Genomic DNA, 16,503 nt, shown 5'->3' with positions numbered 1-16,503 from the left:
CGAGTCTGATCAACAACTGCAATGATGGTAACTCCTGGCTCAAATATGGTTGTAAATTGAGGACTTGCAATTAGCTTTGGGGTCAAATCCAGACAGGGCCCTTAATCGCAATCTAGTCAATCATTCCCCTTCTAACATTTCATTTTATTTTTAGCCAAGATCCAGCTTCCAATTACTCCCAGTGCCACCAAAGGCCGCTAAAGTTTCAGCCTAAGCACAAGAATTTTTAACTTTGCCTCTTTTCAAGAAGAAATCTGGCCAAACTAAGCACTGAGTCAGCTCTCCCTAGAAAATGGGATTTAAACCACCACTCAGATTTTTAAGCTCCACCAATCCAATACTTTCCGCTCTTATGCGGAGAGTAATGAATAATGAACCAAAATCTGACTACAGTGTAACAACATCACAGCTCCTAAAGATTGGTTGCCTGTTCCTGGAGACCAGGAGCTCTTTCCGCAATCTTTGCCTTTCCCACTAGCCAGGACTGCTAAAAACTAACCATCAAGTTGTGTCAGGATCCTGCTTGCAAGAACTGCCCTGTAACTTTCCGTGGTGCAAGGGGAAACAGGTCTAGGCACTAGTCAAGAGACAGAGGTCAGCTGCTGCAACCAAACTCCTAACACAGGTTTCCTGGCTCTATTTTTAAAAGATGCCTGTGTCTTTATTTCAGGCCATTAATAAGCCATCTTCCCCTCCTGCCCTACTTCCTCCATCTGGCATTTTTCAGAAGCAATACAAGATTTATCTCTGGGTAACATAGAGAGAGAAAGAGAAAGGTACCACCAAGTCAGACCTCTACATTTCCGGACACTGTTCTTGCAAAAAGGGAAATAGATTATGACTTTCCTGTTAAGTTCCTTTTCACCAAAAGAAAAGCAATGGCATGGGTTTAGAAACACTGGGTTCGTTCTGTTTTCTCAATCTAGGGAAATGGGAGGGAACAATCACAGAAGGAAATGGATCTGGGGTAGGTAAGCTTTCAGTGCTGTAAGGATACTGTGATTCCCACGATGGACAAATGGCTCCAAAAATTGATGGGGTCAGCAGAGATGGCTAAATTGACTTCTTTGATTAAAGAAAAGAACACAATTTATTTTATTTCTACTTACAAACTGATTTGGGATTTTGCACTTGAGGTGGGAAGAAAATGAATCTTTGATTTTGGCTTTTGCTGATTAGATAGGGTTGTTGTAAAAAAATGGGTAGTATATATTATGTAAAAGTAAAAAGTTGAGGTTGTATGTTATTATCTTATTCTACCGAGCCAAAAGGAACTGGAAGTCAATATGTTTTTTCTTTTTCCCTTCACCCTTTATTCTATACAGAATAACAGAGTTTGGAAAGGGATCTTGGAGGTCTTCTAGTCCACCCCCCTGCTCCAACAGGAAACTCTATACCATTTCAGACAAATCGTTGTCCAATCTCTTCTTCAAAACCTCCAGTGATGGAGCCCCCACAACTTATGGAGGCAAATTGCTCTCACTGTCAGGAAACTTCTCCTTAGTTGTAGGTTGCTTCTCTCCTTAATTAGGGAATATTGCGGGTCCCATCCCTGAAGGGGATAACCTGGTGGGATCCAGAAGAAGGGCCTTCTCCGTGGTGGCTCCCTCTCTCTGGAACATCATCCCCCCCCCCCCAGAGATTAGAATGGCCCCCACTCTAGCACTCTTCCGGAAGGCGCTGAAGGCCTGGTTCTGCCAGCGGGCCTGGGGAACCCAGAGCGGGATGGAGCCCATCAAATGGCTACTGTGGTCGGGGCGGGGGTGATTTTATTTTTTCCCCAGATTTTGTTCTATTGTACTTTATTGATTTATTTGATTCTTTTTGTTAGTTTTTGTTTTTTATTTTTATTTCTTGCTTTAAATATGGTTTTACATTGTGTAAGTCGCCTCGAGTTGCCATGGGAAAATAGGCAGCAATATAAATTAAATAAACAAATAAATAGTTTTCTTCTTTCGCTTTTCCTTCCCCATTTTCATTTTTCTTTGTATTTCTACATTTTATGGTTTTTTTGAAACCATAAACTTTCACTGCACTTGAAGAATCCAAGTCCCACGAGCTGAGAAGTGCCCCTGGAACAATTTTGAAAGAAACCTTCTCATTGTGAACTGCATCTAAAATAGGAAGTGCCAATTGACATGCTTTTGGATCCTCTGGAAGGCCTGCTGCTTCCAAACACCCATGAAAATAAGGTTGCAGCCTCATAAAATAAACCAATTATCTTCCGCTATCCTTTCGGGCAGCTTAGAAACTTCACCAGAGACTCTTCTAGAAGTCACCCAGCAGCGCATTTAATGGGGAACAAATGTATTGCTAGAAACAATCTCTGGGCAACTGATTTGGCCAGCTGCTCAAAGCAATAAACTGGATGGGTAAAAATAACCTTTTCAGAGAATAAAACACGGAGAGACCAATATAGCAGCCACGCAAGGAGGTTTGCAAAGGCATTTTAATACCTTGGTTATAATTAGAGCGCTAACGGATGCCCTCTGCACATGCTCCTAAAGCCCTCTAAGGATCCTGCACATTCTAGTACGCATTTGCCCGCTCTTTGAATTAAAACTCACACCCTACACATACACAGGCTCCAGCTTGGTAGAGCAGAGCAAAAGGCTGGTGGAAACGGGGACGAGTACAGGTAGTCCTCACCTTACGACCACAATTGAGCTCAAAGTTTATGTTGTTGAGAAATTTGCTAAGTGATTTTTGCCCCCTTTTACTGCTTTTCTCACATTTGTTAAGGGAATCCCTGCAGTTCTTAAATTAGTAACACGGCTGTTAAGTCAATCTGGCTTCCCCATTGACTTTGCTTCTCAGAAGGTCCCAAAAGGGGATCATGTGACCCCAGGGCTCTGCAAGAGTCATAAATGTGAGTCAGTCGCCAAGTGGCCCAATGTAAATCACACGACCATGGGGATTCCATAACAGTCCTAAGTGTGGAAAATGGTCGTAAGTCACTTTTTTCAGTGCTTTGTAACTTTAAACAGTCACTCAATGAACTGTTGTAAGTCGACTCAACTTTTGGTATCTGAATTTCCACTGAAAAGCAAGGCAGTTGTCAAGCAAATCATGCCCGATTTTATAGCCTTTTTCCCCTAATTGTTAAAAGAATGACTGAAGTTATTAAGTAAATCATAGTAACAGGATAACAGAGTTGGAAGGGACCTTGTGTGGTCTTCTAGTCCAATCCGCTGCTCAAGCAGGAGACCCTATACCATTCCAGTAGTTGTAGTTCCAGCAACAGTAGTTGTTAATCAAATCACTGCAGTTGTTAAACAAAACAATTGTGAATGAAGCTGTTGTTGAGCAAATCCAGCTTCTTCCATTTGTGGGAAACTGGCTGGGAAGGTCACAAATGAAGTTCTCGTGATCCTGGGGTCCTGCATCCATCTTAAATACATCCCAGTTACCTAGTGCCCAAATTTTGATCACATGACCACTGTAAGTGTGAGGATTGGTTGTAAATCAATTTTTTTCAGTGCCGTTGTAACTTTGAACAGTTGCTAAATTAATGGCTGTAAATCAAGGACTATCTCTAAGATGATTGTTTAACCACAGATCAGAACATATAATGCAGCATAAAATGCAGTAACAGTAAAACAGTCAGATTGTAAAATAAAGTAATAATAAGAATGGTAGATGCAAAAAGTGTTAGTGAGAGATAAAGCCAAAGCCACAACTAAGAAATTAAGTATTTCTAAGTTTAAATGGGAGGCAAGGTGAAACTTGGGATTTGGGAAGAAAAGAAATGGAATCACAATTGTGGAGAAGCCACGTTTATGTTTGCTTTGGTACTTCTTTTCAGCAATCAAGCCAGATGTAACCAGAGAAAATGTACTCTACACATGTTCAGAGGACCCTTTATCCTGCGATGTGAAATGTACCCGTTTTTCCGTGTCCAAAATCCAGCTCCCCATCTGCTTTGGATGGTTCTTTTAGCGCCACACACTCACTGCCAATTAGAAGAACCAATTTGTCATTAAACCAGAGCACACAGGTCCACAAACCCACTGAGACGACTGTGTGTGTTCCAGGGGATTGTGAGAACACAGGCAGAGAATCAAAGGGAAGGGACCTACTTCCTTCTCCCACCAGCTTGGAAGCAACTTGCCCCAAAAACAGCGACGTTAACAGAACCCTTCTCCAACTGGGTGCCCTCCGGAGATGCTGGACTGGCACACCCATCACTCCCACTCAACTCAAGCTTGGTGGTCCTAACTTTGGATGCGCCACCAGTTTTGTCTGCTGTGCTGGCACTGCCAGCTTCAGCCCTGGGATGAGCGGGGGGTCTCGGATGCCAGGCCACTATTACAAGGTGGCCGTTTTTTACTTTGGTTGGCTTGAATAAAAATAAAATACAAAACACCTTATTATAATTAGGATTCTATTTGTATCCTTTGCCATTATATTTACGGTGCTCTATCTCGTACATTTAAAGGTTTTATAAATGTATAATTGTATAAACATATTTAAGCATAAATAACACTGTATAAAATATAAATGTAGACTATATATAAACATACATGCAATATTTATACGAAGTTTATACCTATGCATAAATATAAATGAAAAAAATATGTATGTATATATGCATATATATGCAAAATAAATAAAAATATATCAATACATAATATCTGTATAAATAACCCAAGGCGGCTCCTCCTATTCCTCCAAAACAACCCTGTGAGGTAGACTGGCCTTCACTCAGTACTGCAAGAGGGGCAGCTCTATAAACAGATCTAATAAGTGAGCCAGTCGGCAACCCCGCTGAGCCATGCTTCCCGTGGGTTGCATTCACACAACCCCGAGTGCTCCTTCCCCGGCGTGTGCAGCGAGCTCAGAGTCCCAGGAAACGCGTGTCTCGGTCAGATCCACGTGGGAACCCCCCTCAGCCTCCCCAACAGGCTGACCCCCATGCCCAGCCGGTCGGGCTCGCTTCCAGTCTCCCCCTCGGGCGGACCCAGCCCCGCGGAGCACGTGGGGACGCAGCCCGCGGGGACGGCGAGCCACGGGGAGGGATCGGGACAGCGGGCAGGCACTCTGCACATACCCAGAGACCCCTCCACAGGCCGGGGGGAGCGCAGGGGGAATCCCCCTGCCCCTCCCGCCTCACCTTGGGCGTCGTGATATACTCCATCGCCGAAGCCGCCGGCCTCTTCCACGTCCGGATCCCGCGAAGGCTCGCGAGATGTCGCGGAGGAGGCGCTTCGTCCGCCATCTTGTGTGAGGGCAGCTGCCCTTCCCCAGCGGAGTGCTGGCACCGGCCGGCCCTTGGAGTACTGCACCGCCTCCTACCGGAGGGACCCCCGAACTGCACCCCTTCAACAATCCGTTATGGAAATACTGTACACTGGGCTCGTTGGGGGGGCACCTCTGGGCTGAGATTCCTCCTGCTTTTGCCCCAGGAGATACAGAGCACTGTTGTCTCCTGGCTGTTTCCCCCCAAACAGGGGGCACCCCTGTGAAGTAGACCTGAATTTGGATTTTGCTGGTTCCAGTCCATCTCCTTCCCAAGTCCAACCACTGGCCTCAGTGCAGGCATTGCAAGCCATTACACAAATCATGAACTTCAGGTTGCATCAGCCAGCCAAGGATGGTTTAGATCAGGGGTGTCCAACCTTGGCAACTTTAAGACTTGTGGACTTCAACTCCCAGAATTCCTCAGCCAGCAAAGCTGGAATTCTGGGAGTTGAAGTCCACAAGTCTTAAAGTTGCCAAGGTTGGACACCCCTGGTTTAGATAATCCATAGTTTAACCAACCAGAGTTTAGCAGTGTGAGAGAAACAAGTCTTTAAATAGACTAACGGAATTCATGGAATTTGAAGCAGTAAGTCAGTCAGTTGTGAGATTCTTAATTGCTTTATTTTTCACTTAGAGCTTTCTCCAGATTCAAACCATTATCAAAAATCATAACAACTCATCCATACCATTTGTATTAGATTATTTATTCAATTTCTATAGGTTCCCATCTCAGTCAATAGCTCTGGACAGGTTACAATTTAAAAATATATATTGCAATTCAAACACCCAGCTTAAAGTGGCTAAGGTTGAGAAACATTGGATTACGTGTTGGGTATGGCAACCGACTGTGCTCGGGCTTCCAAATCCTTGCCTCCATTGTGCAAAGGAACCCCCAGATCTGAAACAGGTAGCAAGTGATCCATGATTTAGAGGCACAAAACAAAACATGGTTAGGTTCCACTGCAATGTTATTATTCTTTTAATCATGACATGTTGAATAAAACAAAGCCATGGCCAGCAAATAATCCATGTTTGACTCAATGTTTTGCAAACTGGGGCAAAAATCAAGTAATGACAATATTTGGGGAATACATTTTGCTTCCAACTTTGCTAAGACCCCATGCCTTGAAGTGCAGGCATCTTGAGTTTCCTCTTCTAATTAAAGCATTGCTTGCTGAACCTGAATACTGAAGCAACTAAGGAAACACTCCAACAAAAGCCATTTCTTGTTCAAAGTTGATATTTTTCATAGAAATTAGGAATAAAAGTTCCAGAAATCCTCCAGTATTCAGTTTGCTTCCAGTGAAGATGAGGAACACAATCTATGAACTCTGGTCAAACACCTTTGTTTGATTTGCTATTAGAGTTGAATGGGTGTTCAGTAATTGGTCATTTATTCTCAAAATAAGAAAATGTATGTAGCTCAAGATCCTTGGTGCTCTCTGAGCTTGCTTGCTGCTTGCAGACATCCCATTATCCAACTAAGTAACATCATCAGTGCTGGAAGGGAGTAGGGTTTCTTCCCTGATTATACACAGTAGCTTGCCCTGCCAGTTTATATATTCTGTAATGCAGTGGTTGCCAACCTTTTTTGTGCCGCGGCCCGGTACCAGCATCACAAAATCATCCGCGGCCCGGTACCAGCATCAGCATGCATGGCAAGTCGAGCCGAGCGACCAGCCAGCCAGCCGTCCCCCGCTTCTCCCCGCCACCTTCAACTCCTCCTTTGTATCTGTGTCGATGGGCTTCGCCACAGCTTCGGGACGGTCACTCGGCTCGCCTTGCCATGCGTGCTGAAAGAATCCTCGCGCCTTAGTTTTGTTCGAAGCCGCCCCCCCTCCAATGAAACTAAGGCGCGAGGATTCTTTCAGCACCCAAACGCCGCTTTCTACCCGGAAAAGCTCACCGGAAGCACTTTTTCATCAAAACAAGATGGCGGCGCCCAGCAAACCGACGGCCCGGTAGAAATTGTTCCACAGACCGGTACTGGTCCCCGGACTGGTGGTTGGGGACCCCTGCTGTAATGTATTCCCATATCCATCTTTTGCTGTTAAAGGGCTGCATATGTAGGATTACATATCCTTAAAAAATCCATCCAAAAGGTGCCTTTTGTTGGCTGGTTCACACATATTGTAAACTCAAGTTCATTTACTGGTTTAAATATCGAATTTGGAGACTGTCTGTTTTGCTCACAGAGGGAATCTGAGTGGTGTACAGTTAAAACATAAAACATGCAAACCATACACATATTGTATTGCAATGAAGGACAGTTAAAACAGGAATAAAATTTTTAACATTAATAAGGCAGGCAGGGAGGGCTTGAAATTGACTTTAATTTACATTCAAGTTGTATTACCATGGTTCATTGGCTTCATTTTCATGGCAGCAATGTGGAAGCAACTTACACTGCCATCTTCTGAGATTTATCTTACAATTTTGGACTTTTCTAGTATCTACCATCACAATAATAATTGATTAGATTTATATGCTGTCTGCTTGGCTTGATCAACCCCATCAACCAATTAAAATCTTCAGATTGAGATATTCCGCAGAGACTTGGTTTGCAGGGTTTCGCTTGGGTAACAGAACAAAGAATAAAAGGGTTGGAAGGAACCTACCAGGTCTAGTCCAATCTCCTGCCCATGACAGTACCATTCTGGACAAAAGATTGTCCAATCTCATCTTGAAAACATCCCGTGATGAAGCACGCACAGATGGTTTGTGGAAAAAAGATTTCTTCTTGTATAAATTGATTGTGATAAGAATTGTACATGCACAAGAATGGAAAGCTACCTCAATCCCCACAACAGAAGAATGGATGGAGAAAGTGATGGAGGTAGCAGAGATGACAAAATTGATTTTTAATTAGGCAGAAGAACATGTCCAGCTTTGTTTCTACCTGGAAATTGCTTCTGGAATTATGCTCAAGGCAGAAAAAAATGAACTTTTCACACTGGGTTTTGCTGATTAATATAATTTGTTGATACAGAAATGTCTAGTATTACTTAAATTAATAATATTAAAAGTTTGTACTTTACTGTACTAAAAAAACCTTGGAAGTAAATACCTTTTGCTTGTCCCTTGTACTTTACTTCTCTTATCCATTTAACCCCTTGCCTACAGGTGAAACTCGAAAAATTAGAAATATCGTGCAAAAGTTCATTTATTTCAGTAATGCAACTTAAAAGGTGAAACTAATATATGAGATAGACTCATTACATGCAAAGCAAGATAGTTCAAGCCATGATTTGTCATAATCGTGATGATTATGGCTTACAGCTCATGAAAACCCCAAATCCACAATCTCAGAAAATTAGAATATTACATGCAATCAATAAAACAAGGATTGTACATAGAACAATATCGGACCTCTGAAAAGTATAAGCATGCATATGTACTCAGTACTTGGTTTGGGCCCCTTTTGCAGCAATGACTGCCTCAATGCGGCGTGGCATGGAAGCTATCAGCCTGTGGCACTGCTGAGGTGTTATGGGAGACCAGGATGCTTCAATAGCGGCCTTCAGCTCTTCTGCATTGTTTGATCTCGTGTCTCTCATCTTTCTCTTGGCAATGCCCCATAGATTGTCTATGGGGTTCAGGTCAGGCGAGTTTGCTGGCCAATCAAGCACAGTAATCCCACGGTCATTGAACCAGGTTTTGGGGCTTTTGGCAGTGTGGGCAGATGCTATGTCCTGCTGGAAAATGAAGTCAGCATCCCCATAAAGCTCATCTCTGGAAGGAAGCATGAAGTGCTCCAAAATCCCCTGGTAGACGGATGCGTTGAACCTGGACTTACTGAAGCACAGTGAACCAACACCAGCAGATGACATGGCTCCCCAAATCAACACAGACTGTAGAAACTTCACACTGGACTTCAAGCATCTTGCAGTGTGTGCCTCTCCATTCTTCCTCCAGACTCTGGGTCCTTGGTTTCCAAATGAGATGCAAAAGTTGCTCTCATCATTGGATTGAGCAACAGACCAGTTCTATTTTTCTTTAGCCCAGGTAAGATGCTTCTGACGTTTGTTGTTCAGGAGCGGCTTGACAAGAGGAATATGACATTTGAAGCCCACGTCCAGGATCCGCCTGTGTGTGGTGGCTCTTGATGCACTGACTCCAGCCTCAGTCCACTCCTTGTGAAAGTCCCCAACACTTTCGAATGGCCTTTTCCTGACAATCCTCTCCAGGCTGAGGTCATCCCTGATGCTTGTGCACCTTTTTCTTCCACACGTTTCCCTTCCACATAACTTTCTATTCATGTGCTTTGATACAGCACTTTGGGAACATCCAACTTCTTTTGCAATTACCTTTTGAGGCTTTCCCTCCTTATGGAGGGTGTCAATGATGGTTTTCTGCACAACTGTCAAGTCAGCAGTCTTTCCCATGATTGTGATTCCTACTGAATCAGACTGAGAGACCATTTAAAGGCTTAGGAACCCTTTGCAGGTGTTATGGCTTAATTAGCTGATTAGAGTGGGGCACTTTGGGCCTAGAATATTGAACCTTTTTCACAATATTCTAATTTTCTGAGATGGTGGATTTGGGGTTTTCATGAGCTGTAAGCCATAATCATCTCAGTTATGACAAATCACGGCTTAAACTATCTTGCTTTGCATGTAATGAGTCTATCTCACATATTAGGTTTGCCTTTTAAGTTGCATTACTGAAATAAATGAACTTTTGCACAATATTCTAATTTTTCAAGTTTCACCTGTATTTCCCTCTCATCTTTATTTTCATTTGTATTTTATATTATGATAACTTTAATAAAATTATTTTTAAAAAGGAGAACAGGTTGGTTTACAAAATAGTATTATGTATGAAGCCCAGTCACTGTGGTTGATGTAACAAATTATCACTATATAAAATGATGACTTAGGATGTAAAAATTCAGTCTGTTACTTTAACAGAATCATTCCCAGTCTAATATAACTTCTGAAACTGAAATAACTATATATGAAGGTTTCCCAAAGGGTTCAAAATTGTAGCCATTAAAAAAATGACAGAGAGGATTAGTTATCTCTCAGGCCAGCTTAGGCTGTGTTGAGGGGGAGCCGTCTCTTATCTGTGAAAATGAAATATTATTTTTAAGGAATAGCAGCAGGTAAGCTGAAAAAGGGACTGCAGCTGCAATCAATTTCAACTTAAGTGTCCAAAATTTTCTCAAGATGTTTTACCAAGATAGAAGTTCTTGGGAACTCAATGGCTCCTTCACACAACATGCATTCCTCTGATTAGTAATACAATATGGAGCCTTGAAACCCAGTGGAAGAGAAACTCATCATAAAACGCAGAGAGTTTTTTTTTTATAAAATAAAGAACTTGGGGGGGATACAATTCACTGGATGATAATGATAATGTTTTTCAGAAGCTGCTGCAATAAAAAAAAAAAACCAATCATTCCTAATTCCACACACCCCTTCTTTTCTCCTTAAGGGCTTTCACAGGAGCGAATGCCATTGGGGCTGAAGAAGACTCCCAGATCAACCAACATAGGCCTTCATGAAATGATGAATCCCAGGAAAGGAATACCTGTCCACTAAACCAGGCTCTTACTATCCACTCATCCTTAGGTTACCAAGGCCCAGCGCAACTGTCTGAGTCACCCCAGGTTTTCAAGCCAAACTTGAAGTTAAGATAACCCCAGCAGCTCAGCCTCCAGCCTGCCTCCCCACCCCCCACCCCATCCTTGGAAAGGCAAATCACGGCCATAGACCTTCACTTCCCCTTTGAGAGAGAGAGAGAGAGAGAGAGAGACGGAATGGATGGGAAGGGTCGAGCCGCGCTCTTCCCCACCCTGGTCCCGCAGAGGCTCTGGTAGGGCATAAAGCCCGATCCATCCCCGGGAACCGAGCCAGGCCAGGCACTTCAGGAGCAAAAGTTGCCTTTCAGTGGGACCCTCGTCATGGGCCCTGAAAGCCGCTGGGTCCTTCTTGATGGGGAGGGATCAGAGCCATCAGGTTGGTCCTGCAGAGGCTTTGGCGGACTATAAAGGATGCGCCGCCACAAAGCCACCGTGTTTGCAGACTGAGGGTGGCACAGGCCCCAAGGGAACTTGGCCAGGCTGCGCCGACTGCCCCCCTGCCCAGCTGGAGATGCTGCCAGCCACTCTGCTGCTGCTGCTGCTGGCTGGTTGGCAGAGCCTCGGAGGGCGAGCTGTGTCCCCAAGAAGGTACCCTTCGCTGCCTGAAGCTGCTCAAGGGCGCGGATGCCCAGGTGTTTTGCGCGGCCTGTCACCTGTTACTTTTTATTTTACTTCCTTGGTTATTCTCTTTATGTTGGTTTAGTTCTTTTTAAAATAAATTTTATTTCAGTTTTCACAAACCAAAGAAAAATAAAACATCTTTTTTTAGTGAACAGCTTGGTTCTAGGTTTTCAAATCTCCATACAGGTATAATCTCAGTTACATATTCATCTTTTATCTTTCACATTCAATTTCATGTCTTATCACTACTTTAAATATTCTTTATTAATTTTTCCCCTCAAATACTTCCCACGGGCTTATTTTATAACTCTCTCATTCGTATCTAAATCTATTACACATCCTTTTCAAGATTTTCATATTTTCAAAATAATTATACTTTTATCTGTCCCATGTACAATTTCAATCCATATCTACATTTCAAACATTGCAAAACAAGATTTCCCTTATGGTTGCCAATTAAAGTGTGCCACCTTCATATAGTTGATTCCCTTTTACATCCCATTAAAAATTCTACCTCTAAATTATTCCATTAAACAATTATAATTCCCATCACCTAATAGCTATATTATAACATAAATCCCCTTTTAGTCAGATTCCGCATGGTACTTCCCCATTATATTACCTCTAATCAATTTTAAGTTGAAAAGAAATAAAAAAATAAAAGAATAAAAAGGAAGAAGATAATCAGTTCAAATTCATCCTTAAAAAAAGGAAAAACTGGTATTATTTCCCTTACAATCCATCTCATAATTTATGTCAATCATATTTTATAAATCCTTAATATATATTAATATATTCAATGGTGTTTTACATATTTTTTTATTTGATCTGTTATCGAGCATTCCATTTCATCTTCCATTTTAATTACATATATTTTCCTGTTTTCTACATAATTTATTATTTCTAAAATATTTATATAATCCCTTATCACCATGCAGAATCCCCTATTTTAGTTGTATTTCAAACCATTATCTCTGTGTCTATCAATCAAATTATTCCCCCGTATTTCTTTATTTCCTGATTCTGATTTTTATAACTTCTTTTCTCCTGTATTTTCTCCCTCTTTTTCTCACTCCAGTTCTTGTCCCCTCCCTCTTTAATGCTTCCTTCTGTAATCCTCCCTTCTGCTCTTTCCTTATATGTTGTTTATTTCTCACACTGCTCCTTTTTCTGATTACCTCCTCTAATCTCCAATTTTTGAGTCCCTTTCCCCCCTTTTTGAGTTTCAAACCTCGTTGTCCCAATGTTTTTTATTCAAGATGGCCTCTCCTTTATTCAAGTCTTCTTCTTCCTCTGAAGTTTTCCGCTGATCCTCATAATCCAAAACTGCCATTTCCAGAAATTGCAAAGCAAAGCCAAACAATTCTCCTTTTAGTTGCAGTTGTTCCTTCATATTTTTTAATTTCATTTTCAGTTCCAAGTAAAGTTCTGCTATCTTTCAAGACTTCCCAGTACTTTTAGACAACCAAATTCTATAAGATTGCTTCCCAGAATAAATTTCAATTGTATCCAGTAATAATCCAATGTTCAAAGTTTTTCAAAATCATCAAACAATTCCAGAATAGGTTATTCTTGCTTCTTCCTTTGTTACAAAGTTCCAAGCTCTGCTTTCACTTTCCAGGGGCTCTATTTGATTGTAGCAAAATTTCATTTACTTCATTATTCTTTAAAAGTTTTTTAAAAGTTTACATTAATTTCTTTTAGCATCAGGTGGCACTTTTTAGTATGTCCAAGTTCCAGCCCTTTTTTTCCCTTCCTCCACTTTTTCTTCTTTTCTGGCTTTTAAATTTAAAAAGCTCCTTGTTTGCCTTTTGACACTTTCGATTTCAGCTTTAAGTTTGCCTATTTAGTGTCACTTTCACTATTTTCCTCTTCTAACTTTTCTCTCAAAATTCAAAGTCACTTCCAGTTGTCAGATCTTTTCCCCACTCTTCTTTGCCGCAGCTTTAAAAGTCTTTTCCAAAAAATTCTTAAGTATTTTAGCTCCAGGGTACCTTGTATTCAGATGTTAATCGTGCTTAGCCTGTTCACCCAAGCTGTACTCCTTCTCCGCTTCTGCACAATTCTTCTCTGGTCAGATTTTCCTCTTTGTGATGGCCATTTTGGCCACTGCTGCATCTGCCTTTGGAGAGTTTTATGCCTCACCGAGGAGGGGGGCTGCAGCTCCCCTCAACTCAGCTGGTGTTCCCCCCTTTCTCCACCACCTCGATGGGGTGGTTTCGGCCCCAAATCAGGTAGATCGGGGCCCTCCAGCAGTGAACACAGACCAAAACTGCGGACAATTGCAGATTTCAGTCCGTCGCCGAAGGAGCCTAACTGGAAGCTCCCCATGTTGGTTTAGTTCTAAACTTGATGTTTGAGTCACTAACCAGGATATTGGGCATATGGGCAAGGAAGCAGACAGAACAATTTCCTTAAAGGTGTTGATCATAGCTTGAGGTGGTGATTCCCTCATCTTCCAGAGTTCTAAACCCACTGGAGACTGCTGACTTGTGATGTCTTCATGAGAAGCAAGTGTCTGGAGCACTGGTGGGCAATCTCAAATCCTGTCCTTATCCAGAGAGGAATTATAAGGAGCCGGTCTACTCACAATCTCTTTCTTTTGCCATGGTTATCCACTCCGCTTTTTGCGTAGGTGTCCTCACTTCACCATCTCTTCCCAGGAATTTTTTAACATGTTTCTTGTGGCAAAAGATCTCACCAGCTCCTTCTGTGTTGAAAATAACTTGCCACATGGGCAAAGTTAGCCATGAGAATGGGATCATCTGTAGGGAACGAACTGAAGGCAGGATCAGTCAAAAAGCCATATTGAGAGAAGGAAGAGCAAGGAAACATTTCCTCCCTTTTTATTGATGCAGTATAAGCTGCATAGGAGAGATAGTCCTCCACTTACAATCACAACTGAGCCAAAAGATTTCTGTTGCTAAGTGAGACATTTGTTAAGTGAATGTTGCTTCATTTTATGACCTTTCTTGCCAGAGTTGTTAAATGAATCACTGCAGTTGTTAAATTAGTAACACGGTTGTTAAGGGAATCTGGCTTCCCCATTGACTTTGCTTGTCAGAACGTAGTCACCGAACTAGTAGTAACACCGGTTGATTCCCACCCGTAATGTTCAGAATACCTTGGTTGGTATTTGGAGACTCTTTGTGTTTGAAATATTTCTTAGTAACTTTATCTAGTGTTCTTGGCAACCTTGCACAACCTTGGCAAGGCTCGTTATTATCAGAGGCAATGAGTTTGAAACAGCCTTTTAACCGTGAAGGAACGAAATTTGTAAAGAATCATCAAAAGGTTTGCTGTTCCCTCTGTCTCGTGTTTGTCTCCTTGGAACAAGGTTTGGGTCAGAACAATATCCAAAGTGCAAATGCCCAGATGGGATTCTCCTGGTTTCCCAGGCTGGGCTGTTGGCTTTTGCTGGGCCGCTGGCTGGCATCTCCCTCTGGAGCATCTTTTGTTACTGGAAGACACAGCCCCGGCATCAACCGAGGTCCGTTTGGCACCCTGACCTGCTCAACCTCTGGAATCCAAGACTGACTCACTTGGAAGACTTTGACCTTTCCTCTTTTGGGGGCACACCACTGACCCCCCTCCATATAGTGAAGAGCAGCCAGGTGGTGCCACCCCACCGTTCATCTCCTGAAAGCTCAGAGGAGGAGGTGATATGATGCACCGAAGCTTTGCTACCAGCTTTTCTTCAGAGTCCGCCTTGAAAGAGAGAGCTGTAGTGGAGATGACAGCTGCTCCTCCAGAGCAAAATCTCAAACTGGAGCATTCCAGCCTCCATTCAGGATCCCAGCAAGGAGCTTCCCTATGCAGTGTTGATTAGACAGGCCTTTGTCAAAGGTTCCCTGGCAGCCCTAGAAGTCTGGGATCTATTTCCTATAAACCTTGCTACTTGTGGAGGTATTTGCCCTGAGCTGATGCACAGGAAACAATTCCATAGAACAGTTGGGAATGAGATACTTTGGACCCCCTTGTTCATCCTATCCTCTTTCTCTCCCTCTCTGTCAGAGTACCTGTTTGATGCTGCTTCACCAGTTGCCTTGTACCATTCTAGGGGGGGGTCCACATTGGGAAAAGTTGCCTTCCGTGAAGACCAAAGCCTGGGAATTTTCCACCATTATTCATGCCAGCAGAATATAGCAAAGGACTTTCTCTGATACCTGAAGGCTCAGTGTCTAAAACTCCTTCTGTGGATTGGCCTGTGCTGTGACCAAAATGCTGGGTGAGGAGAAAACATTGGTAAGTCACTAACCAGAAATAACTCCCAAGGTCCTTTATGGGAGGAGTAAGATCTACCAAGAAACTGTTGGGTGAGCAATTTCAAGTCATCCCATGTCATGGACTAATGGCTTGGATACACATGCCTCAATAGGTAACCCTTTCAGACCCTGGGCTGTCTTTCTTCCGAGGGCAGCTTTCCTCGGCTGATGTGTTCCAGGTGTGCTGGGATTCCACTCTGGACTTCAGTTGCTTTGTAGGTTGGGAAATCTGGGAAGAGTCTCACAGATCCAGAGGGCCCTAGCTTTCAGAAGGTGGTCCTTCAAAGGAAGCTCCTCAACCATTCCATCCATCTATAAACAAGACCTGCTGACGGTTTTAACCACCACATTACTATAAGCCAGGCTTATGCTGATACATGTACAATGGGGTTTAAATGTCCCATGACACCCTCAAGGCTTTTTAAATACACCATGACACTTTGAAGACTAATCCACTTTGACCATTTCTGTCTATCAATCTTGAGGAAGCAAAGATGAATAAGGAGTGATAATGGTCTTCTGAATGCAGCCGTTCTCAGATTCAAGAAGTTGTTTTAACTTAGCAGAGATACCTGTCAAATGAATATCTGCCTGTGTGTGTCCAAAATTAATAAACACAAAACACTAATTGATCCTCTTGAAGTGTTTTGCTTCTTACTGACAAGTATTTTCTATGCAATATCCAAACATCACAGGTGCCTCTCAGCAGGTTCTGACCAGTTTTGGAGAAATGGTAGCGGAAATTTTGAACAATTTGGAGAACTGGCCAATGCCACCTCTGACTGGCCCCTC

General features: G+C 42.7%; 1 protein-coding gene across 1 annotated transcript in view; it reads right to left on the bottom strand.

Moving 5' to 3' along the window:
* MTMR8 (myotubularin related protein 8) overlaps positions 1 to 5,169 on the bottom strand; it is a 43,672-nt gene extending 38,503 nt beyond the window's left edge. The window contains exon 1 of the mRNA XM_026703130.2: positions 5,114 to 5,169. Within this exon, the coding sequence (XP_026558915.1) occupies positions 5,114 to 5,137 (24 nt within the window). The 5' untranslated portion in view covers positions 5,138 to 5,169. The remainder of the gene's footprint in view (positions 1 to 5,113) is intronic.
* Positions 5,170 to 16,503: the final 11,334 nt, after the last annotated feature.

This window comes from Pseudonaja textilis, chromosome 12 (assembly GCF_049901715.1).
Source record: "Pseudonaja textilis isolate UNSWEBS1 chromosome 12, rPseTex1.2, whole genome shotgun sequence".
Lineage (NCBI taxonomy): Eukaryota > Metazoa > Chordata > Lepidosauria > Squamata > Elapidae > Pseudonaja > Pseudonaja textilis.
The sequence above is the reverse complement of the archived record's forward strand: the minus strand, read 5'-3'. Positions and strand labels throughout refer to the sequence as shown.